Consider the following 22,268-nt stretch of genomic DNA (forward strand, 5'->3'; position numbering starts at 1 on the left):
CATTACAGATTTTTAACAGCATACTCCAAATATAATGTCCTTAAGTCAGAAGCACCACTGCACTTTATAAATGTGTTCTCCTCCCTTTTCACTCCCTACCTCCTCAACATTTATTTTTTCAAAGAACTGATAACTCAAATCCTGGTCATTAGATCAATGATAATAAACATCATGTCCCAAATGACTTCAGCCCTGCCATTATGCCACCAGGGGGGAATCTCAAAGCAGCACTTTCCATACCATCTTCTGGGAGAACACAGAAGTCTTCAAAGTCTGCAAGTTCAGATAGTGGCTGTTCAACAGGTGAGTGGTCAGTGGCTGATGGATTTGGTGAGAGGCCTGTTGGCAAATTTACCTTCAATGACTAAGTGGCCTGCATGTACCTTACAGCTTTGCCTCCGAATAAACCAATAAAAAGCACCTTTAAAAATTCTCTTGGGGGTTCCCTGGTGGCGCAGTGGTTGAGAGTCTGCCTGCTGATGCAGGGGACACGGGTTCGTGCCCAGAGCGGCTGGGCCTGTGAGCCATGGCCGCTGAGCCTGTGTGTCTGGAGCCTGTGCTCCGCAACGGGAGAGGCAACAACAGTGAGAGGCCCGCGTACCACAAAAAAAAAAAAAAAAAAAAAAAAAAAAAAACTCTTGGATATTTTCAGTGATTTCTGAATTACTTTAGGAAGCTCTTGACACATTGTGTAGAGTTTTCTGTGTGTGTCTCATGAAATCCAGATTATGTTTTGTATTAAGAGTTATGTTCACAAAGCCCCGTGACTTGACCTCTGTTGAGTCAGTGTTTGGGAGTGTGTTTTGTGATGCTTGCATTCGTGCTTCCTCTCCATCTTCATCCTGGGAAGAATCCGCAGGACCTTAAGCAATACGGAAGCATTAGGAAAAATACATAAATATCAGGTAGCTGTAGAGCATCATAAATTGTGGACAGAAGCACTTTATCTTTTCCTCTGTTTCCACTTGAGCCTCTGGGAATGAATCTCCACAGACAGTGTCGGGATTGGTAAGTCACTCTGTACGTGTTGGCACAGTGCTCCTCTGACATGTTGAGCTGGAGATGATCCATGTCTTAATGTGAGGGCTTTGAGGTGCTGATCTGGGAATCTTTCTCCAACTTGCTGAATAATGTCCTCCACTGTTGGAACATTGACTGTTTATAATAACCTCAAAGGTTAGTTGAGATTCTAGGTTACCTTGGCAAGCCCTGCAGAACTTCCCACAAAGTTTCATTTGAATATCGTGTTTAGTGACCAAATCTGTGGCTTCCTCAAACCAGAAATCATAATAAAACTCCCTATTTTCCATCACTTCATTTGTGAATGTGACACAGTAGTCGAGCAGCTGGCTGCCAAGAAGATGCCAGAAGTTTGTCGCTGGATTTTTTTTCCCCAACGGCTCTTGTTAAGATGGGACATTTTTAAGAAGGACAAATGAAACCAATGAAATAGAAATCTGTTAACATACTACAGAGCACAAATGCTTGACCAGCTATAAAGCTACTCCCTCCAGCCTGTGTCATTCTTTATACTGTGTTTATATAAAACAAAGGCTTACAAGAGCTCCACTTACATTTCAAAAGCACAATATCCTCCTGCCTATTGAAGAAGACCCATTTCCTTCAGTTAGTATACCTTTTTCCATGCTCTAAAAAGGCAGCTATTACATTGTCAAATCCTATAAGCAGCTGCAGCGACTGTTGAAAAAGAGAACGGTCTTCCTCAGGTGTTCTCAATGCAATAACAATAACAAGCCCTGACTTTCCATGAAGAGCAGAGTGTATAGATACCCTGGGAATATTTCTGTAAAGGTTGGGTGGGGGGCTTCCCTGGTGGCGCGGTGGTTGAGAGTCCGCCTGTCGATGCAGGGGACACGGGTTCGTGCCCCGGTCTGGGAAGATCCCACATGCCGCGGAGCGGCTGGGCCCGTGAGCCATGGCCGCTGAGCCTACGCGTCCGGAGCCTGTGCTCTGCAACGGGAGAGGCCACGGCAGTGAGAGGCCCGCGTACCGAAAAAGAAAAAAAAAAAAAAAAAAAAAGCTGGGTGGGCAGGACTTTCATTTTGGAAAGCAATTCACTGGACACAGTATATACCTGACCACATCACTACTCCATGATCAGGCTCCACTGTGTGTATGGAGGACATTCTGGACAGGGAGAAAGACTATTCTTTCTAACGAGGGAAAGTTAGTAGCGTATGAACTGAGGACAATAATGCTCGCTCACACTGAGGATTACTGCATGCTGAACGGTGTGCCAAGTACATTGTATTATTATAAATACATTGCAATAATTATGTAATTAAACATTCAATTATAATATTGCAATGCACTAACTTTTTAAGAAATCAGTCTTTCTCCCTGCTCAAAATGTGTAGTATCCGCTATACACATATAAGTACTTTTATTAAGTCCTTACTACGTGCTGGGCATGGTGCCAGATTCTATACATACAGTGAAATATTACTTCATTATCTGTGGTCTCAATTGTCACACAGAGAGACATTTTTCCAGAATGAGAATCCCCCTCCTCAACGTTGAGAATTAATCGGTCACTTAACAAAATTTTATTTTACTCCACACCTTTGCAGAAAGAAAAATAAATAAGGCCTTTCAAAGTTGCCAGGAATGGATTATATATAAATTAAATGCATTCAGTTCAACAAATTTTTATTGCATACTCTTTTTCAGGAGGTTCTGAATCAGACACATTTCTTCAGTTTTGTGATTTAAGAACATCAGTGCGAGTTGCAAATACTCAGCACACAAGTGCCCCGTGCTCCCAGGAGCTTGGGCACAAGCCACAGCAAGAGAGACTGGCTCTGGGCCTGGGGTACAGTTAGGGCAGGACCAGCAGCGAAGCCCTTTACTCAGCTGCTGGGATTCCTTTTCATGGAAGCCCCAAGGCAGGACCACCTCATCCCTGTTCCACAGCCATTTCCTCTGTAACTTAGCAGCTTCTGGCTCCTGCCCTCAACACTCCATTGAAAAGCTCTCCAAGTTCCTTCCTTTTGCCAAATCCTGGGGCCTTTCCATTACCCTTCTTTTAGGGATACCAGATTTAACAAATAAAAATACAGTGTCCAGTTAAATTTGAATTTCAGATAAATAACAAATGATATTTTTAGTACAGATCTTCCTTGACTTGTGATGGGGCTACATCCTGATAAACCCATCATAAATTTAAAACATCATAAGTCAAAAATGCATTTAGGGCTTCCCTGGTGGCGCAGTGGTTGAGAGTCCACCTGCCGATGTGGGGGACACAGGTTCGTGCCCTGGTCCGGGAAGATCCCACATGCCGTGGAGCGGCTGGGCCCGTGAGCCATGGCCGCTGAGCCTGCGTGTCCGGAGCCTGTGCTCCACAACGGGAGAGGCCACAGTAGTGAGAAGCCCACATACTGCACACACACACAAAAAAAATGCATTTAACATACCTACTGAACATCTTGGCCTGGCCTAGCCTACCTTAAATGTGCTCAGAACACTTATATTAGCCTGTAGTTGGGCAAAATCATCTAACACAAAGCCAATCTTATAATAAGTTAATGAATATCTCATGTAATTTATTGAATACTGTACTGAAAGGGAAAAACAATAGCTGTCTGGGTACAGAATTGTTGTAAGTGTACAGGTTGTTTACTGTCGTGATCACAGTCTGACTGGGAGCTATGGCTCGCTGTCCAGCATCACGAGAGAGGATCATACTGCACATAGGTAGCCCGGGAAAAGATCAAATTCAAAGTATGGTTTCTATAGAACACGTACCACTTTCACACCATCATTAAGTCGAAAAATCATAAGTCATGTAAATTGGGATTAAGTACATCATATGTATACTTATTAAACATGAAAAAAAATCACTTGTTGTTCATCCAAATTTCAAATTGAACTAGTAATCTTGTATTTTATCTAATAACCCTACTTCATTCTCTTTGTATTCTCTGGGTACTTGATCCCTGAAACTCTCTTCCTTTGGGTAGTATCAATTCAACACTTTCCCTTTTTCTGCTCCTTCTGCCTGGTTCAGTGAGTTCTCCAGCCTGCACTGGAACATCAGCATGTAACCCTAAGCCTCTTCTTTTCTCTCTCTCAGCTTTCTCCTTGGAGAGGTCATCTATTCCTGTCACTTACATCAGCGGTTCTCCAAGTGTGGTCCTGGACTAGCAGCTGCAGTATTACCTGGAAACCAGACAGAAATGCACATTCTCAGGCCCAGGCCCAGACACACAGAATTAGGTCCTCTGGGGTGGGGCCCAGCAATCTGTGTTTTAAGAAGCCCGTCAGTTGTTCTGATGCACGCTAAAGTTTGAGAACCAATTGTTTAAATGATCACTTCTAAGCTGTTGACTCCCCAGTCTATATCATTAGCCCTGATTTTATACCCACACTTCCCTCTGGTATTTCATACTGGAGTGTTCTGTGGAATGTTACGAAATGGGAGGGAAAAAAAACATAGCTCTGTGGTCAAAAGGAATTTCCATAGAGGAATTCCCTGCCCTCCCCGCCCCCCCAATAAAAAACAGTTTCCATGGTATTGCAGCATTTCTTAAGATTTGACTCCTGGGACCTATTTCCCAGTGGTTGTGGGAGGATGCAACAACAGGACAGCGTCACTGGAAAAGAGATGAATTGAAATGGAATTCATACTAACAATATTGTAAATCAACTATACTTCAATTTAAAAAAAGGAAATGGAATTCATTATTGTCCCCTGCTAAACCACCTCTACAGCCTATTTCTTTTTAATTTTTTTAAGTTGAATATTTTATTATTAAACTCTTTCTCATTTTCCTGCAAGGCTGTAGCTTCACTGTATAAAAATAGCACCAGCAAACACAGTATGTTGCAAAATTAAGATAGTATTGTTCTTCATCTGACACTGTACAACTAACAAAAACTTTTCTCCACCGCCAGTTATTTCCAATGGGAAGATCATTAAGTATTTTGACCCAATCCAGGGATGGCTGTAAACTGTGATAAGGCTTAAGATAACAATGTTATCCTTGAATTACATAATTTTTATAACTAGTTTTACCACAGATAATTTCAGGAATTCTGAGTATTGTAAACTGGAGCCTAGCCTAAAAATCATAGGGTGCTGTGGAAAAGATGCAGTGTTTATCTGCAGTCATTAGGAAGTTAGGGGGTATTTTCTTCTGGTAACATGTTGCAAGTAGTTTCCTTTGCTACAAGTTGCTTTTTAAAAAATCTGTCCACAACTAATTTAAGACAACTATGCTAGATTAAGCTGTTTCATACTAGTTTATTTAGGGGTTCCATTTTCACTCAATAGATTTTATGGGTTTCTCATATGCTTCTTCACTCATTAGCTCATCTAGTTCTGAAGGGTTACTGAGTGTCACATTGATCAGACAATCATCTTCATAACAAGATTTTTTTGACACGTCCTGGATTTTCTGCCAGAGCTTCATTAATTTCAGTTACTTCTGATGGAGGAAGAAGAGCAGACAAGCAGCTTTCAAACTTTCTAAAGCACCAAACTCCTCTTGTTTGTTCAATTTTGTCCCAACTTCAGGCAGATTACAGTAAGCAGCATCTCCCAAAGCTCCCTGTGCAAAATTGCTGATTCCCGCTGCTGCAACACCGTTTTCTGTTGTTATCTGTCCACGTCCGCCTGTGAATTGACGCGCGGAGAGCGGGGCTGGGACGGGGCGCGGCTCCCCGCAGGGCCGGCGCCCCCACGGCCCGGGCGGGCGCGGAGATTGCGCGCAGGCGCAGGCGGCAGACCTCGGCGCGCACCCTCCGCGCCGCTCGCTGCGCCAAGCACCCGGGCTTCTGGCGTCCCTCTTCTTTCAAACAGAACTAAAATGTTGGAGTTCTGACTTCCTCTTCTCCCGTGTGCAGTCAGCCTCTGAGTTTTAGGGACTCAGTTACGGTAACGTTGAAAGGTTGGAGACCTGACGTGACTTTGGAGCGTGAAGCAAGCTCTTGTTGAGACTTCGCAGAGTCAAGGCCCGCTCCCTGGGACCCGCAGCCCGGCCCGTCCGCCCGGCTGACCTCAGTAACCAGCATCAAGCACAAGTCCCGGGGCTGCCCGCCAGGGCCACAGGTGACATGGGGTCTCACGCCTCCGAGAAGGCCACAGGAAGAGCTGAGAAGGCCTTTTCTGGAGGAATGGAGGAAGAGCGCAAGGAGCCAGTCAGGACTTGAGGGAAAAGAAGAATAGAAGATGTCTAGAAGAGCAGGAAACGGGGTGGAGGCCTGGTGACGGAAGGGAGCAGTCGAGGAACCGTGGGCTCAGCCTGGCCCGTGCGTGGAAGGACCTCGGCGTGGGCGGGAGACGTTAAGGGGACCAGGGGGGCTGAGGAGTCAGGGAGCCATCGCCGGACCACAGTCATTCCACAGTTTCTGCTGGAATATAAATGACTTTCCCATGGATCCACCGCCCAAAGCCACCTGCAGCATCTTTGTTTACTGTCTTCGTATCTTTTCCTTTATCCTGAGGTAAATAGGGGAAAGGGAGGAAAGGGGTGGGGCGAGGGAGAGGGTGGAGCGAGAATGGAAGAGATTTCGGTGAGGGAGAGCCTACTGATGGTTCGCAGTCTTGTCTGCACATTGGAATCGCCTGAGGAGCTGTAAAAACCACGTCTGGGTTCAACCCCCAGAGATTCTGATACCGTCGGTCTAGACTCTCGACTGGTGCTTCTCAAACTTTAATGTGCGTCGGAGGCGCCTGGGGCTCTTGTTAAAATTCAGGTTCTGACTCAGAAGGCTCCGGGGTGGGGCCTGAAAGTCTGCATATTAACAAGACGCCAGGTAATGCTCATGCCACTGCTCTGTGGCTCACATTTTCTGTAGCAACCATCTACCATAGAGGCTCCCAGAGGGTGGTCCTCAGACCATCAGAATCAGCATCCCCGGGGAACTTGAGAGAAAGGCACGTTCTCGGGTCCCAGCCCAGACCCACGGACTCTGGAATTCTGGGGGTGAGGCCCAGCAAGCTGTGTTTTAACTCTCCCTCCAGGTGATTCTCACGCGTGCCAAAGTTTGGGAACCACTGCTGAAGAGAATTACAGAGGGGAATAAAAAGCCTGAGGGAAGGGCGCTAATAATCACTGTAATGACAAAGTAATGACTTATTGTGGAAGTAAGACAGAAACAGATCACGTGGAGCCCTATGTATGTTCCAGTTATGAACAGGTATAACCATTACAGTCAAATTAAGACACCACGGCTTTGCAAACTGCAGGTTTAACAACAAAAAAATTTTTTTAAGTTTTTTTATCTCTGTATCATCATAAGTCATAGGAATTACTGGAACATTTTCGAGACTTGCACACTCGCTGCAAAGATGAGGGAAAGGAGATGTCATTACTGGACCTGTCATGCTGTGGGCCTGCCTGAGCTGGGGTGGGGCGCAAAGGCACAGATGCAGGAAAATAAGGTGGGGATGCCTGGCACTGGGGATTGAGGATGGGGAAAGGGATGCTCCCTGTTCTGAGGCCACGAGGTTGCCGGCCATCTTGGTGATGGGAGGGGCTGAACCTGGTTGTGTTACTGATCCAGTGTCACCACTCTACCCCATGAGTGCCCTGTGCCTGGATTACTGTACCTAACTGGCTCCAGCTGGCCTCCCAGGCTCGGCCTCCCCAGACCCTGCTTCATTTGCTTTGCAGTCTCCAACTCCTGATTACACCAGTGCCCTTGTCTCCCTCCTCTCCGCTTCCTCAGAGCCCTGTCCTCTCCTCCCTTCAGCACCCATGCCCCCTGTGTGCCACTTTCGCCCCTGTCCTGTGCTTTCCCTCGGGCTGACCGATGGCTCAGAATGGACGTCCCAGTCATCTGCTTACTCAGCCTCCATCTCTGTCCACCCACTGGGGTGAAGATCCCTGTCCACTTGAGTTCAACACATATCTACCTGTGGGCAAGAGATGCCAAGGGGGATAAAGCACAGTCTGTCCTTAGGGAGCAAGTTACAAACTCTGGGAACCAGTCCCCAAGATGTGACGGATCAAGTGCCATGAAAAAGATTCACATAGAGCATTGCCTGACTGCCCACACTCAGCTCTCCTGGTCTGGATGGCACTTTTTGACCCTTTATTACACAAGCGTCTGCTAATCTTTCAAAAGTGTGTGTGTTGTTTTCCTAAGAAGGTGGCCAGTAGAGTCTGCCTCTGTCACCTCCTTGTAGCTTATACAGAGCGAGGGACACGCTGAGTGACTGCCATAAAGCATGCCACCCACAGAGCACACACCTCTCAATGACAAAGGTTCCTGTGCTCCTAGGAGCGGGGATGCTGATTTTGGAAGGCTGCTCAGAGCTGACTAGGTTCTTTGTAATATTTGGAGTTCTGAATCTTTAGAAAGTTGACTCACAATTGAAAATGGCCTCACAGCTACGTTTAAGAAAAGCCTTTTATTAAAGCTCCACTTAAAACACTTGTACAATCACTAATACTTATATGTGAATGGTTCCACGTACTAGCAAATGTTACTGTTACTTGGGTAGAAATGGTAGGAGAGGCCATGTTCAGACTTTCAAACATCATCAACACATTGCTCTCATGTCCCCTGGACTCCTGGGTCCTCGGAGGTGCTGTGCAATTGCTTCAGAAGTGGGAAAGTCTCCTATAGAAAGGTGGAGGGAAGTCGTGTAGATGACACTAACCTGAAATTCTGCAGGTCCATCCGATGTGAGTACTTTTATTGGCCTGTGAGCTGAATCTGAGATTAGTCTAGATGAACAATCACACATTTCAAGGCAAAAAAGACCATTAAAAAGTTGATTGATTTCAACACCATGACATGGACTAATGTTTCTAGAGTATTTTGACATACACGTCTAGCACTTAGCAGTTGTTTGGTGAATATTTGTGGAGTGAATGAATGAAACACAAACCCTTCCCCAAGGTTGGTGCCTCACCTAAAAAAAGCGACTTGGCCTACAGAAGGATCCCTGCAGGGACCCAGCACACATCTTCGTCCGAGGGCAGCGAGAGGTCCCAGACACAGCATCCAGGATACCATCCCCAGGGCGGAGGGAGGCCCACAGCCCGGCCATCCCTCTCCAGTGATCCCTGACTTGGCCACCCCGGGTCTTCCCAGGATGCCCATCCCCTTTATAGCCAGTTGTCAACACCAGAGGACACTTTCTTCTGTGGTAGAGAACAATTTTAGACCTTAGAACAGCTTTTCAAATATTTTTGACCATGACCCACAATGAGAATACATTTTATTTTATGAACCATGAAAGATACCAACCAATATATAATTGAAACAAAAGTTTCACAACACAACAGTTAGCCTTACTACACGTGATGCACTGATTCTCTATTCTATTCGCAACCCAATAAAGAAACATGTGACACACTCCACTCATCTTACAATCCACTAATGCGTAAGATCGGCATTTTGAAAACAGGTGCACAGCGATCGACAGGAGGGATGGAATTCAGGTACTCCATCTCAGGGACCCAGTGGCAAGAAAGGATGATCCTCCTCATGCCCACACCTGGGAACACATCTAGGTCACAGCAAAGTGTGATACAAGTCCCTCTTTTCTAGAATCTGAACAAGAAAACTCAGAGGTCTTTGCTTCTATAGCTAAAATATTATACTACATATAACATATCAGTAAGTTTCTTAGCCATGATTTTCTACAGGGAAGAAGCCGCTTCTGACTGTCCCAGAGAGGAACTGCCGAGAGAAGAAAGACTGTGGTTGCATCTCCAGCACGTCCCCACTTAGTGCCACCAAGCAGGGGAGTGGCTGTGGCACAAGGCTGGCACCTGCACCGTGAGACCCTCCATCAGTGTCCCCAGCAACAACTTCTCAGAGCCTCTGATGGGATATTTTGTGTTGTGACTCTTGGGAAGGTGGGTACAGCATGCACTGTTCTTCTGCCATATTTGACCACAGAATCCTTTTTTCAAACACTCCCTGAAAATCTGCAGAACACAGTTTAGGGACCACTGCCCCAAGTTGGAAGAAACACAGTGTAGACGGGGGACTTCTTCACTGCCACACCAGTTGAGGGCAGGGCCAGGGTGTTAGGACACTTCAAGGGGACTTGAAGGCATCACTGTACATAGTCAATCACACGAAAAAGCAACAGGACCTTGTCAGCATGTGGAGTGGACCCTTGTGTATGGAGTCACCATTTGTAGTTTACAGCTGACCTAGCTGTATCCTGCCTACTTCCAGGGGGCGCCATTCATAAGACCCGGAGTTGACTGAGGCCCTTTGGAGTCCAGCAAGGCAGTAGGAGCCCTCCAAAAACAGGTTTATGTTTTAAACTGTGAAAACTACAACAGAGTTACAGAGTTGTTGGCCAGAATGTCCAGCACAGGCTCTCTCACCCTTGAGTACATCCATTGACTCTCGTTTTTTCTGTTAGTGCAGCTTCTCGGGGTGGGAGTGGGTAAGGCTCTTAAGAGTTCAGACTCAGACCCCAGACTTGGTTCCATCATTGCTTATCCCACCAAACTGAGGCGAATAAGGCGTATTAAAGCTCTTATCAATGTGATCAACTTTGTGGAAGCCACATCCTGCTGCAGCTCCCTGCCCTCAGACTTTGGTACCCAGGTTCTGAAAGAGGGTACTGTGCCTAAACTTAATGATTTGCTCTGAGCCTGAGCGAGTCGGGACCCCTGAACACTGGACTCTACCCAGAATTCCTTTCACTTGTTTCTAAACATTTTTTGCTGCCATATATAAGCATTAAGTAATTTCTTGGATTAAAACTCTCATCATCCTGGATTCCTTGTAGATGCACCATCACATTTATATCCAAAACATAAAACAAAATACACTTCTGACCTCACAGGTGACAATTTTTACGGCAGCATCTCTCTGGATCACTTGTTAACTGGAAAATGAGTGGTCATATTTCCCCAGAGTAGGAGAATGAGGACTTACAAAACCTTCCCAGAGAACATTATGTGATGTGGGATTTCAGGAAGATAAAATGAACGTCCCCAGGGGGGTACATGAAAAGCAGAGAGACTGGTACAGTTACATTTCATACCTTTGTTTAAAAAAAAAATTATGCTAAGTTGCTGACCAACTTGCAAAATGTCAACCACTCTTTCTAATTCTCCCTAACAGCTTCGGTTCCCCTCCTCGCAGTTCTTTTCTCCCTGCAGGCCTGTTTTCCCTTAAGTCCCAGAGCTGTGGGATGAGGTGCTGTGTTTGGCCATGCTGGTTGCCGGTGTCTGTACATTAGCGCTGGTCTCGGTGCAGCCAGCCGTGTCTCCTCCAGGGTCCGCTTCAGCCTCCCTGCTTCTGCAGAAACCTCTCTGTCTGGACCGCCTGGCTAGCAGCAGTTTCCAGGCCTTTGCTCTATACTTCTTTGAAATGAGGTTGTAGAGGACGGGGTTGATGGATGCGCTCAGATAGAAAAGTTGCAGGGCAACAGCGTTAAAGTACTGAGAGAAGTACATCATCCGGGAATCCTTGGTGTTTATGTAAATGGTTCTGCCAACGTGGAAAGGCAGCCAGCAAACTATAAACGCCAGAACCACCACCACTGCAAAACAAGACATAGGCGCCAGAATTAGCTAAAGCATCCGAAAACAAATAAGCATCCCCAGGAAACCATCTGAAGTAATAAGTAACAGCAAAATAAAACTATTGCCTAGCCAAATCCCCACCCCAGAAGAACTACCAGGTTGCAGATAGCATCGATATTAGCTTTAAAGCTGAGTATTCGGCTCATACATTTACCATCAAGGCCTGACATAAACCAGAAGGACTGATTTCTACTAACAAGCTGTTCTGGTAGGCTTCCTTCCAGAAACCCACTTCGGAGACATGTTCTCTGTTTTCGGTTGAAAAGAACTCTGCAACAAGTCTGCACAATCTTTATTTATTTATTTTGATATGGGCATGATTCACTTTAGTCTTCAGGATAACATAACATTAAGTAAAGAAACTTTATCTTAACGTGATCTATCCCGTCTTCTCCAGGGTTCTGTAATTCCATATCTGCAGCATCAAACAGAGACAGGCAGTTGGCTTAAGAGCCCGCAATTATCCATCTTGCATCAGCCCAGCTCGCTGATCACAGAGGCTTTGGGAAATAATTGCTGTTTACAGGACCCGGATATCCCACTCTCAAGGGACGCCTGGGGTGACCCAGAGCCCCTGGACGACGGGAGATGGTTTTCTCTGGAGTCTAGAAGGAGAAGCAGGTGGAGGCTGGGGTAGAACGACAGAATGAAACGTGGCCAGAAGAGGCGCCGAGGGCTGGGAGACCAGGGGAAGGGGACACAGCCTGGACCGTGAGTTGGGGTGTTTGGAACAGAGGCGGCGCCACTTAGGCAGGACGCGGACCGTCTGCTGGTGTCCCTTCTCCCGAGCGGAGGTGGCCGGGCCTCGCAGCGGCCCGCGGCTCCTCCACAGCTCCCGCCCGCTGAGCCCGTAGAGGAGGCTGAGGCACAGGAAGGGCAGGAAGAAGTAGGCGGTGGTGACCCACAGCATGACGCACAGCGCGCCCCGCTGCGCCGGGCTCGGCCGGCACTCCCGGCTGAACAGCGCCGCGGCCGCCGCCGCCGCCGCCTCGGGCCCCGACGGCGGGGACAGCGGTGGCGCCCGCGAGGACCCGAGGAGTGGCGGTGGTGGCGAGGCGCGGGGCGAGGGGGTGTGCTGCGCGGTGCCGTTAAGGTCCTGGACCGCGTAGCGGCCGGGGTCCTGCTCGACGCCCACCAGAAAGAAGAAGGGCCCGGCGGAGAGCAGCGCCACGGCCCAGAGCGCGGCGGTGAGCGCGCGGACGCGGCGGCGGGTGACAAGGACGCGGGCCCGGAGCGGGCGACAGATGGCGAGGTAGCGCTCGAGGCTGAGCGCCGTCAAGTGCAGCAGCGTGGCGTAGGTGCAGCCCTCGCCCACGTAGAGCGAGAGGCGGCAGAGCAGCGTCCCGAACACCCAGGGCCGGGAGCGCCAGAGGCGGTACAGGTCGAAGGGGAGCCCGAGCAGGATGAGCAGGTCGGACACGACCATGCTGCCCAGGTACAAGCTGGTGGTGGTCCGCATGTCCCGGTAGCGCCCGATCAGCAGCACCGTCATCACGTTGCCGCTCACCCCGACGGCGAACAGGCCCAGGCACACGGCTGTCACTGGCACCAGCGCCCCCAGGGGGAAGGGCGAGCAACGGCGCTCGTCGCAAGGCAGCATCTCGGCCCACGGCGGCTCCCCCGCGCCCTCCGAGCCGTCGCTGCGGTTCTCGACGCTGCCCATGGCTGCGCCGCGCCCCCGGGCCGGGCCAGGAGCCCAGCGCCTGGTCCCGCGGCAAAAGTGCTTCCTTCGGCGGCCGGTGCGCGCTGGGCGCGCCAAACCCCTGCCGCCTGCACAGCCCGAGCCCGGCGGCACCGCGCGCGGGAACGCGGCTCTGCAGGGTCAGCCTTGAGGGCTGCTAACCGGGCGAAGTACAATCCCCGCCCCCAGCCACCGCCCGGCCTGCCCCGGCCCCGCTCCCGCTCCCAGGCCCGTGGTATTCCCTGTATTCCAGGCGCTTCCCTCCCCACCAACTGAACGCGGGAGGCGGCCGCCGCGGACGAGCCCCGCCCAGACGCGGGAAGCGATTCCTGAACCCCAGCGAGGTTGTTTACTGCACCCAGCGGAGCGTGGGCTCTTCTGTAGGTTGGGTTCAGGGGGGTACCTTCTGAGGGACCTCGGCTGGTGGCTGCGTCTTGACGGTTCGGGAAGGTGCCGCAATACCAATAAGAGGAGAGGAGCCTAGACCAGAATCTAGAGCCCCTCCCGGGTTCTGGTCGTGACTCTACAACCGAATCATCTCGGATCAGTCCCAGCCTTGCTTGCCCAGCCAGTTCTCCTCTTCTGTAAATTTTCAAGCGGTGATGGAGTTGACCGAGTAATTTCAACGATGTCTGTGACTCTGAAATCTATGGATATGACCACGTCTATTCATTTTAAAGAACAAAGCTTAAGTATTTACGTTTACCTCTGCGTACTTAAACGTGTGCTAATTTGTTCCTGTGTACAAAATGTGCTATAAATGTAATAAAGCAGAGTATTGGCCAACACCAGAAAGAACTAAAATTCTGGGGAAAAGACTGAAAACTGGTTTATGAGTCAATTCATTGTGGTCCTAATGACAATAGCTGACACAGAGCTCAGGATGTATTTGGTGCTTTCCATTTAATCTTCAAGTCCTTAGAACTGAGTTTTTTATCTCTTCATGGATGGACACTCCTCTAGTGGTTTTTCCATCCATCCTACTGTGGTTTAAATCCTCAACTTCTTTTCCCAAGTTTCCCTTCCTCTTTCTGGAACTGAAACCAGGCTTTGCTCTAGTGCCTTGCATCCCTGCCCCGTTCCTCGTGGTCCTCTCTCACAGGCAGAGCCATGGGCTGCGAGGAGGGGTACCTGTCACCTTCCTCATCATTGCTCTTCCCAGCCGTCCTAAAACCTACCTTTGAATCTAACTTCCTCACACTCTGCCCTCTGCAGCCCCCTCCCCCATCGCTCACCCTCATTCTTGAGAATTTTGGTGCCTGACCTTCACTCTCTGAAGCACTCCTCCTAAAATTCACACCCCTGCACAATTCTCCTGCCTCTCCTTTCTACCAATGGTCTTGTCCTCCACCCCATCTCAGGCAGAGGTTCCTGTGTACATCCCTTACACCTTATCATTCCCGGGACCTGGGAGCTCGCCTTCATCTCAATTTCAGCCCTCCCAGATTCTGACCTCCACCCCCTGTCTTTCTAGCTCACTTTCTCTAATACTTCAACTCCTACAATCCTTCAACCGCACTGGGACCTCCATTCGGCTTCTCCTCCTGCCTTTTCCTTGTCCCTCACCTGCCTCAAGTTCACGCTTCCCCACTTTAATGGATTTAAACTCCGAGAGCAATACTAATCGCCCCCAGGAAAACACCCTCAATTCCCGTGCTCTTTTCTCTGTTGTCACACTTGTCTCCTTACGAGAGCACAGCCATAACCCTGGTTAAGTGGAACCCTCTGCTTACTCTGTGCAGGCTCCCAAGCACCTAGAGTTGTTTCACTTGAAATTCACAACCTCTAGCTGGATGCTTAGTTTTCTCCCACCATCCTCATACTTATCCTATTTAATTCGCTCTCTCGCCCTCCAAGCCACTCTTTTGTACACCCTCCTCTCTCCTTAATCCCCAAGACCTCGCCCCCATCCTCCCTCTCAGGTGATGACCTTGCATTCCAATTCCTGGAAAGAATAGAAACAGCTGGAAGAGAACTACATGCTCCCATCACCACCACCCCCCTCATCCACCCCCTGGACAGATGAATGAGTGGATGGCACTTGTGCCTGAAGTCAACTCTGCCCCTCAGCACTTCATTCGCCTCCTCGAAATTCTAGAAATCACTTTAGAAAGTCTCTCTCTCTCTTGCATCATCAAGTTTTCTCCCTCTTCTGGATCATTTCCATGTTTTCAGCAAAACTCAAAAGAGTTTCTGCATTCACTCTCTCCACATTTCCTCCCTCCCTCCTTCCCTCCTCCTCCTAAGCAGCGGAAATGTAATTTCTCCATCTCTAGTTGATCTCAACTTGCCTTGGACTCTCACCTACTGGGTAGCAAGAAACAATTATCCAGCCTGAGTAAAGCACTGTCCAGTTGGATGAGTTAAACAGCTCCTCTGGGTAGTGTTCAGTCCTCTTGGATAATAACATCCTCTCCTCTCCAGTGGCTTCCTCCCCCTGCCCTGTCTTTCCCTAAGGGGGCCCAGGTGGATGGGAAGGGAAGGTCAGGTGGCTTAAAGGCCCTTAGGAAACTAGGAGGGAGAGGGGTACCTAGCTTTGTACCAGTTCCTGGGGGGACCGGGCTGGCATTTGCTAGACTCCAGTTCAGTGTCCCCTTCCCGCTTGGCCACCAAGTGCTTTGCTAACCCAAAGGCAGAGGTCTGTGGCCAATGAATTTGTGGTCTCTTTCTTTGACTCAAGTGATGCTCCTGGGAGCACCTGGTACAGATTCCCATTGGCTCTCACAGGCTGCAGCCCCGAGTCTCTTTCCTTTTATCCATTCTGCTCCATGGCCTGGTGGCCTGCCCGCCTCTGCTGAAGGCTCCCTCACCCCTCTTCACCACCACAGCAGCTCTGAGAAAGGCTAACTGGGGCTCAGACAGTGTCTGCACCATCAGGCTCACGAACGCCAACTCTACCCTCTCTGACTGTTCTGTACTACACACCCTCCATTCAGACACTCCCCTGCTCTGCTGTATTTTCTCTGTATAGCTTATTACCAACTGACCTACTATTGAATTTACGTAGCTCTTTGTTTGGTATCTGCCCTGCTCCACCTCCCGACATCACATGCTCCAGAAGGCAGGCTTTAATCTTTCCCTAGTGCCTGGTCCAAAGTGAGAATTTAACAAATATTTGTTAACTCCGGGAATGAATAAGCTGCTGCAGAACCAGGTACCATTATTTTCTTTACAATTCCCAGCAGCTGAGAACAGTACTCTGATTATAGTGGGTGCTCAGCAAGCGTTCCTCGATAATCTGGTTGGAAATAGAATACTGATATGGAGAATTAGATTCATGGCTGGCTTTTTGTTATGTTTTGGCTCAAGCATGACTTGGCCCCTAGGGCAGATCTGAACCCTATTATAACTGCTTGGCCTTCCATGTTTTAGGAAGAAATGGGATCAGACATCTGAAGAATGACTAAAGCCTCTTGTACTTTGTAGTTCTAAGTCGTCCACCAGCTCATGACTTCATACTTCATCTGAGGAGAGGAAGAGGAAGTTCTCAGTAGTCCAAGGTGTGTGGATACCTTTCTCCTCTACCTCCACACTTGGTGATTGTGCGGGGCAAAACTGAGTCTAGGTCTGGCCTTGCTGTCCCCCTGTTACCCTAGAAGCAAAGGGTTGGTGTCCTCAATAGGCACTTGGCCCCTGGCTGGAGACCTCACAGGTTGGAATGTTCTGGAGAAAAATAAATCTAACACATGCTGTGCACAAGGTGCTGTTTCAAGTACCTGCATATGGTAACTCGTTGAGTCTTTAACAACAGCCTTTTGAGTGGGCGCTTTTAGTACGTCCATTTTATAGATGAGAAGACCAAGGCACAGAGAAGCTGCCTTAGGTCATGCAGCCAATAAATGGAAGTACTGTCTGCTTCATGAGGCCATGGGCACAGGACCTCTTGCTATGTAGACCATAGCACAACTAACCTTAGGAGTGGTTGGTGTGATCGGCTTCTGCTAGGAAAGTGTTTTTCAGCTCGGATTCCAGAAACCAGATTTTGTGGACAAATGGAAGGAAACGGAAGTTTGGTTTCTTTTTTAAAATTTGAAGTATAGTTGATTTACCATGTTGTGTTAGTTTCAGGAGTATAGCAAAATGATTCAGATATATATATATATATATATATATATATATATATATATATATATATATATTCTTTTTCAGATTCTTTTCCCTTATAGGTTATTACAAAATATTCAGTATAGTTCCCCATGCTATACAGTAGGTCCTTGTTGGTTATCTATTTTATATATAGTAGTGTGTATATGTTAATCTCAAACTCCTAATTTTTCCCTCCCCCTGCTTTCCCCTTTGGTAACCATAAGTTTGTTTTCTATCTCTGCGGGTCTATTTCTGTTTTGTATATAAGTTCATCTGTATCATTATTTTTTAGATTCCACATATAAGCATATCATTTGTCTTTGTCTGGCTTACTTAATTTAGTATGATAATCTCTAGGTCCATCCATGTTGCTGCAAATGGCAACATTTCATTCTTTTTTATGGCTGAGTAGTATTCCATTGTATATATGTACCACTTCTTCTTTATCCATTCCTCTGTCGATGGACATTTAGGTTGCTTCCAATGTCTTGGCTATTGTACATAGTGCTGCCATGAACGCTGAGGTGCATGTATCTTTTCAAAGTATGGTTTTCTCCGGATATATGCCCAGGAGTGGAATGTGGAGGAAAAAGGAACCCTCCTACACTGTTGGTGGGAATGTAAATTTGTGCAGCCACTATGGAGAACACTATGGAGGTTCCTTAAAAAACTAAAAATACAGCTATCATATGAGCCTGGAATCCCACTCCTGGGTATATATCCAGAGAAAACCATAATTTGAAAAGATATGGAAGGTTTGAAGGGGTGTTAGGCATTGCATTACATCCATAAATTTCAGTGTACCTGTTGAAACTTGCAAATACTCCATAGGTTTTATACTCTTTTCTCCAGAGAAGAGCAGGATATGAGGCAGAGGTTGAAAAGTGAGTTTGTACAGCAGTTGACCCACATCTCATAACACTATGAGCCAACCTCCTAGAGTCGGGAAACTTCACGTGGAGTTCCAGATTTCCAGCTGGTCTTGCTAAAGAGGAAGATCTGCTCTGGTCCCACACTGCCCACAGGCCATGGAAGCCAGGATGAGTAGCAGCTGCCCCTGTGGACAGGCTGCCTTGTGCCTGCCCCCTGCAGCCCTCCTCGCTTGCGCAGAGGTGGTGTGGGCTTCACGCCCATCCCCTGCTTCCTTGGCATGACCTGCTGGCACCCCTAGACTCCAGGTGCTAGCAAGCGGCATCTTATTTAATCCAATGCCGAGATGGCAAAGCTGGCCTTGGTGGGGGAGCCTCTGACAGAGAAGACCAGGGGCCAGCTGTGGCCAGACCTCACCTCCAGGACCTGACGGATGCATGGAGCTGGGGCCTCAGGCTTTCCCAGGTTTCTCTTTGCACAGCAGGGACATGGCAGGGCAAATTCAAGGCAAGACTTTGGGGGCCTATTGCTCTGCAGCTGTTGCTTTAGCAGTTTCCTCTTGGTCTCTGTATCTCCTAAGAGGGAGACAGGCTCACCATGGCCATGATGATCAAGGTGGGTGGGAGAGAGGGAGCAAGTCCCTGTGAGCGGTGGGTGGGAAGAGGGTATAGGACATGCAAAGACCCAGTCTGTGGTCAAGAATGACCATCCTCCTCCTACAATACAGCAGCTCACCTGGGCCCAGCTTAGGCTCCCCTCACAGGCCCTCTCTGCCGTGACGGAGTCAGTGGCATCTTCCACTGACTTCCACAGCCATCAGCCCCAGGGACACAGCTGTCTCACAGCTGTGGAGCCGCCCTCCAAATCAAGGAGACGGGGAGATGTAAGCCACAAGTCTCACTGCTCTGTAGTAGCAGAGATCCCAACATGTTCAGAAAGATGAAAATAAAAATAAGGAACACTCACACCATTGTTTATGATGCAACTGACTTGAAGGGCACATCTGGAAACACCTCCAAGTGCTCCCCTGAGTCATCTGTTCCCACCTCCCTCCTTTAGAGTTTAAAAAAGCACCATCTGCCCTTCAGAACTCAGTAGAGCCCTATCGGAGTACCACAGTGGCCGTGGACATACAGTAAGGAATACTTGCGTAAAGTAACAAGGAGAGTCTTCTGGGCAACCCTCACCCCAATATTCATCTTGTAGGTGGACAGAGTTTTTATCGTTGATTATTTTTTACCTCCTAAGGGGGCCCCATAGGTGTTAACTTTCTGTCTCAGGAACTAGGAATATGCATTTCTGGGGAATGGAATGGAGGTTGAAGGAAGTTTGTCCTTGGGGAATCCCTGAATCTTCCATGCCGGGGTCAGTGTGGGGATTTTCCTCAGGGAACCCTGAACGGAGAGATGAAGAGTGTGGATGCCGAAGTCCTCCCAGGGGGCACGGTCTACCGCTTAGTATGTGAACTTGGGCAAGTTACTTAATGTCTCTGAGCCTCCAACTCCTCATCTGTAAATAGAGGTGGTCATACCAGGACCCACCTCACTGGATTGTACCAGCAAGAAAACATAAAGTCCTTAGCTCGGTGACCGGCACATAGTGAGCTCTCTATAACTATTAGTTCTTCTTATTTTTTTATTTTATTTTTTTTGCTGTATGTGGGCCTCTCACTGTTGCGGCCTCTCCCGTTGCGGAGCACAGGCTCCGGACACGCAGGCTCAACGGCCATGGCTCACGGGCCAAGCCGCTCCGCGGCATGTGGGATCCTCCCAGACCAGGGCACGAACCCGTGTCCCCTGCACCGGCAGGCGGACTCTCAACCACTGCGCCACCAGGGAAGCCCAGTTCTTCTTATTAATCATAATAATAACAAAAGAATGAGGCTGTCCTTGGGTCCAAACTAGCCCCCATCTAGTTCTCTCTCTGGCCAAATCTTGTGCTTTCTGGCCCCTATGCCTTCACTTTCCTTTGCTCCATCTCTCTCTCTCAAGAGCCCATCCAGATTGCCCTTTAAGGGCACCGAAAATGTCACCCTTTCCAGGTCAAGTTTCCCCACCTCCTCATCTGGATGCAAGTGTCATCTTTGATGCTCCTGGAGCCCTTGTTACCTCCTGACACCCCTGACATGTAGGGTTGAGGCATCACTGAGCACACCCTTGCCGCTCACCTTCACCTCCCTGGGGGGCTGCCCCTAGGCTGCAGCCTCTTGCACCTGCACAGGTGCCTGGGGGCGGGCCACAGTACCACCCGGTCCTCAGTGGAGTGCAGGGTCAGCCTGGAGGAGAGGAGAGCTTCTTCGGCCCAACCGTAATAGGGAAGAACCTTTGTATTCTATTACAAGGTAATCACTAAAGAGACCTTACCTATAAGCTTAAATTATACGTAATGGCCCATCTCTGGGAACCCTGCCTCCCGGGTAATGAGCGTTGAGCTAAAACACCTTTGTTGAGCTCCCGGGAAACATCCTGACCAGGCCCACCTGTGAATGACGGCCAGGAGGAAGAAATGAACACAACCCCTCCGGAGGCTGACTGGGGACCCGGAAGTGTTTGACTTTACTCCCTCCCCTTTTAGTATAAAGGAAGCTTGAACTCTAACTCAAGCAGGATGGGTCGCCATCTTGGTTTGCTGGCTTTCTGAGTAAAGTTGCTCAATCTCTTGGCCTTTTGTGTGGCGAGCAGTACCAGCTTGGACTTGGTGACGAAGTTTGGTGCAGCCAGCCAGGAGCCTTGCTGCTCGTGGCTCCCAGCCCGCTTTGGGGAATTTCCGGGTAAGGCCCTGGCAGCTGCCGGGACCGCTTGTCTGGAGGGTCTTCCCTTCAGAATTCCGCAAAGCGGCCTTGGCTGCCCCCGTGCTTGGCAGCTGGAGCGAGGAGTCGACGTTTGGGAGCTGACGGGCTACAGTAGGGTAAGTCGCTCCGGTGTGTACAGCCGGGAACTTTATTTCCGCTGCGTTTGGGGCTTTTGTTTTGTATTTGAGTGGGGTAACGTGCTGGAGGGAGGAAAGAGTTGTTGGACCTTCACCTGATTTGTGAACCGGTTCATTTGTTTTTTTGGACGCCATCATTTGTGTGCGCAGTTTGTTTTGTTTGTCTTGAATTTCTGTCTTCAAAAATGGGAAATGTTTCAACTATCCCAAAAGAAAGTCCTCTGAGGTGCATTTTGGATAAGGGATCTGATTACAGCTCTGAGCCCCTGGGTGAAAGGAAGATGATATTTTATTGAAACAACGTGTAGCCACAGTACCTGTTAGGATCTCCACAAGGGGTTTAGGCAGGGTTATCTTGGGGCCCTGTGCACCATGTACTGCTATCCTTGTTGTGTTAATTATGTAATTTAGGGTCTCCTGTGTCATTGGTATACGTAAAAAGACCAAACTTGAGGGTTTATTTAGGATTTTCTGTTTGTCCTTTGGGTTTTTTGTTTCATTTTGTTTGATACTCTTTCTCCATTTATAGTCAAGTCAGTTTTGTGATATTTAAAACTTTTTTACTAATGTCAAATGGTGGAAAGGAACGGAAACAAAACAAAACCTGTCTGTTCTTGTCCAAGAGTGGGACATTCCCAGGAAGAAGAGAAAGATTCTACTTGGTTCCTAAAGTCACCAAAAGCTACGAATAGAAGTGTCTTTTCCATAAATATTAGTAAAAAAGGGTTTAGCCATCTAGACAGCTGACCTTGATTTGTCCCATCTGCCAGAAACCCAATTTGAATCGAACCTCTTTTGTAATTGATGGGTTTTACCTGATCAGATTATTGTACCTGATTCATGGCTGAAATTTTGGAATGGGAACTCTGAGGTCCCTGTGTTTGTGTGTTTGTAAATGTTATAGGTGTATGACATTGTCAAAATGAATTTGTAAAAGAGCTCTATTTAATTGGCTTAAAGGAGATGAAGCATTTACATAAATACTCAGATATAAAAAACTGGCCAGAATGAATTTGCGTTCACGTGACCTGGGAAATATTCAGTATTGAATTAATATCTGGTATTAAAGTTAGCTTAAGCTTGTTGGTTTGATTAATATAGACATGTTTTTAGAGTCATCAACGTTAAGTATAATACTTTTATTGTACCTAGGTTTACTAGAAATCAAA

General features: G+C 48.1%; 1 protein-coding gene across 1 annotated transcript; it reads right to left on the reverse strand.

The window, feature by feature from the left end:
- Window positions 1–11,120: 11,120 nt before the first annotated feature.
- Window positions 11,121–13,657, reverse strand: MLNR (motilin receptor; the record flags this gene model as incomplete). The annotated part of the gene is made up of 2 exons (XM_081214593.1): window positions 12,267–13,657; window positions 11,121–11,491 (listed from the first exon to the last, which is right to left on the reverse strand). Exons 1-2 carry the CDS (start codon window positions 13,195–13,197, stop codon window positions 11,121–11,123), a joined length of 1,302 nt encoding a protein of 433 aa, XP_081070719.1. The 5' UTR covers window positions 13,198–13,657.
- Between the last annotated feature and the right edge of the window lie 8,611 nt (window positions 13,658–22,268).

Source organism: Mesoplodon bidens, assembly GCF_964165515.1.
Source record: "Mesoplodon bidens genome assembly, chromosome: 17".
Classification (NCBI taxonomy): domain Eukaryota; kingdom Metazoa; phylum Chordata; class Mammalia; order Artiodactyla; family Ziphiidae; genus Mesoplodon; species Mesoplodon bidens.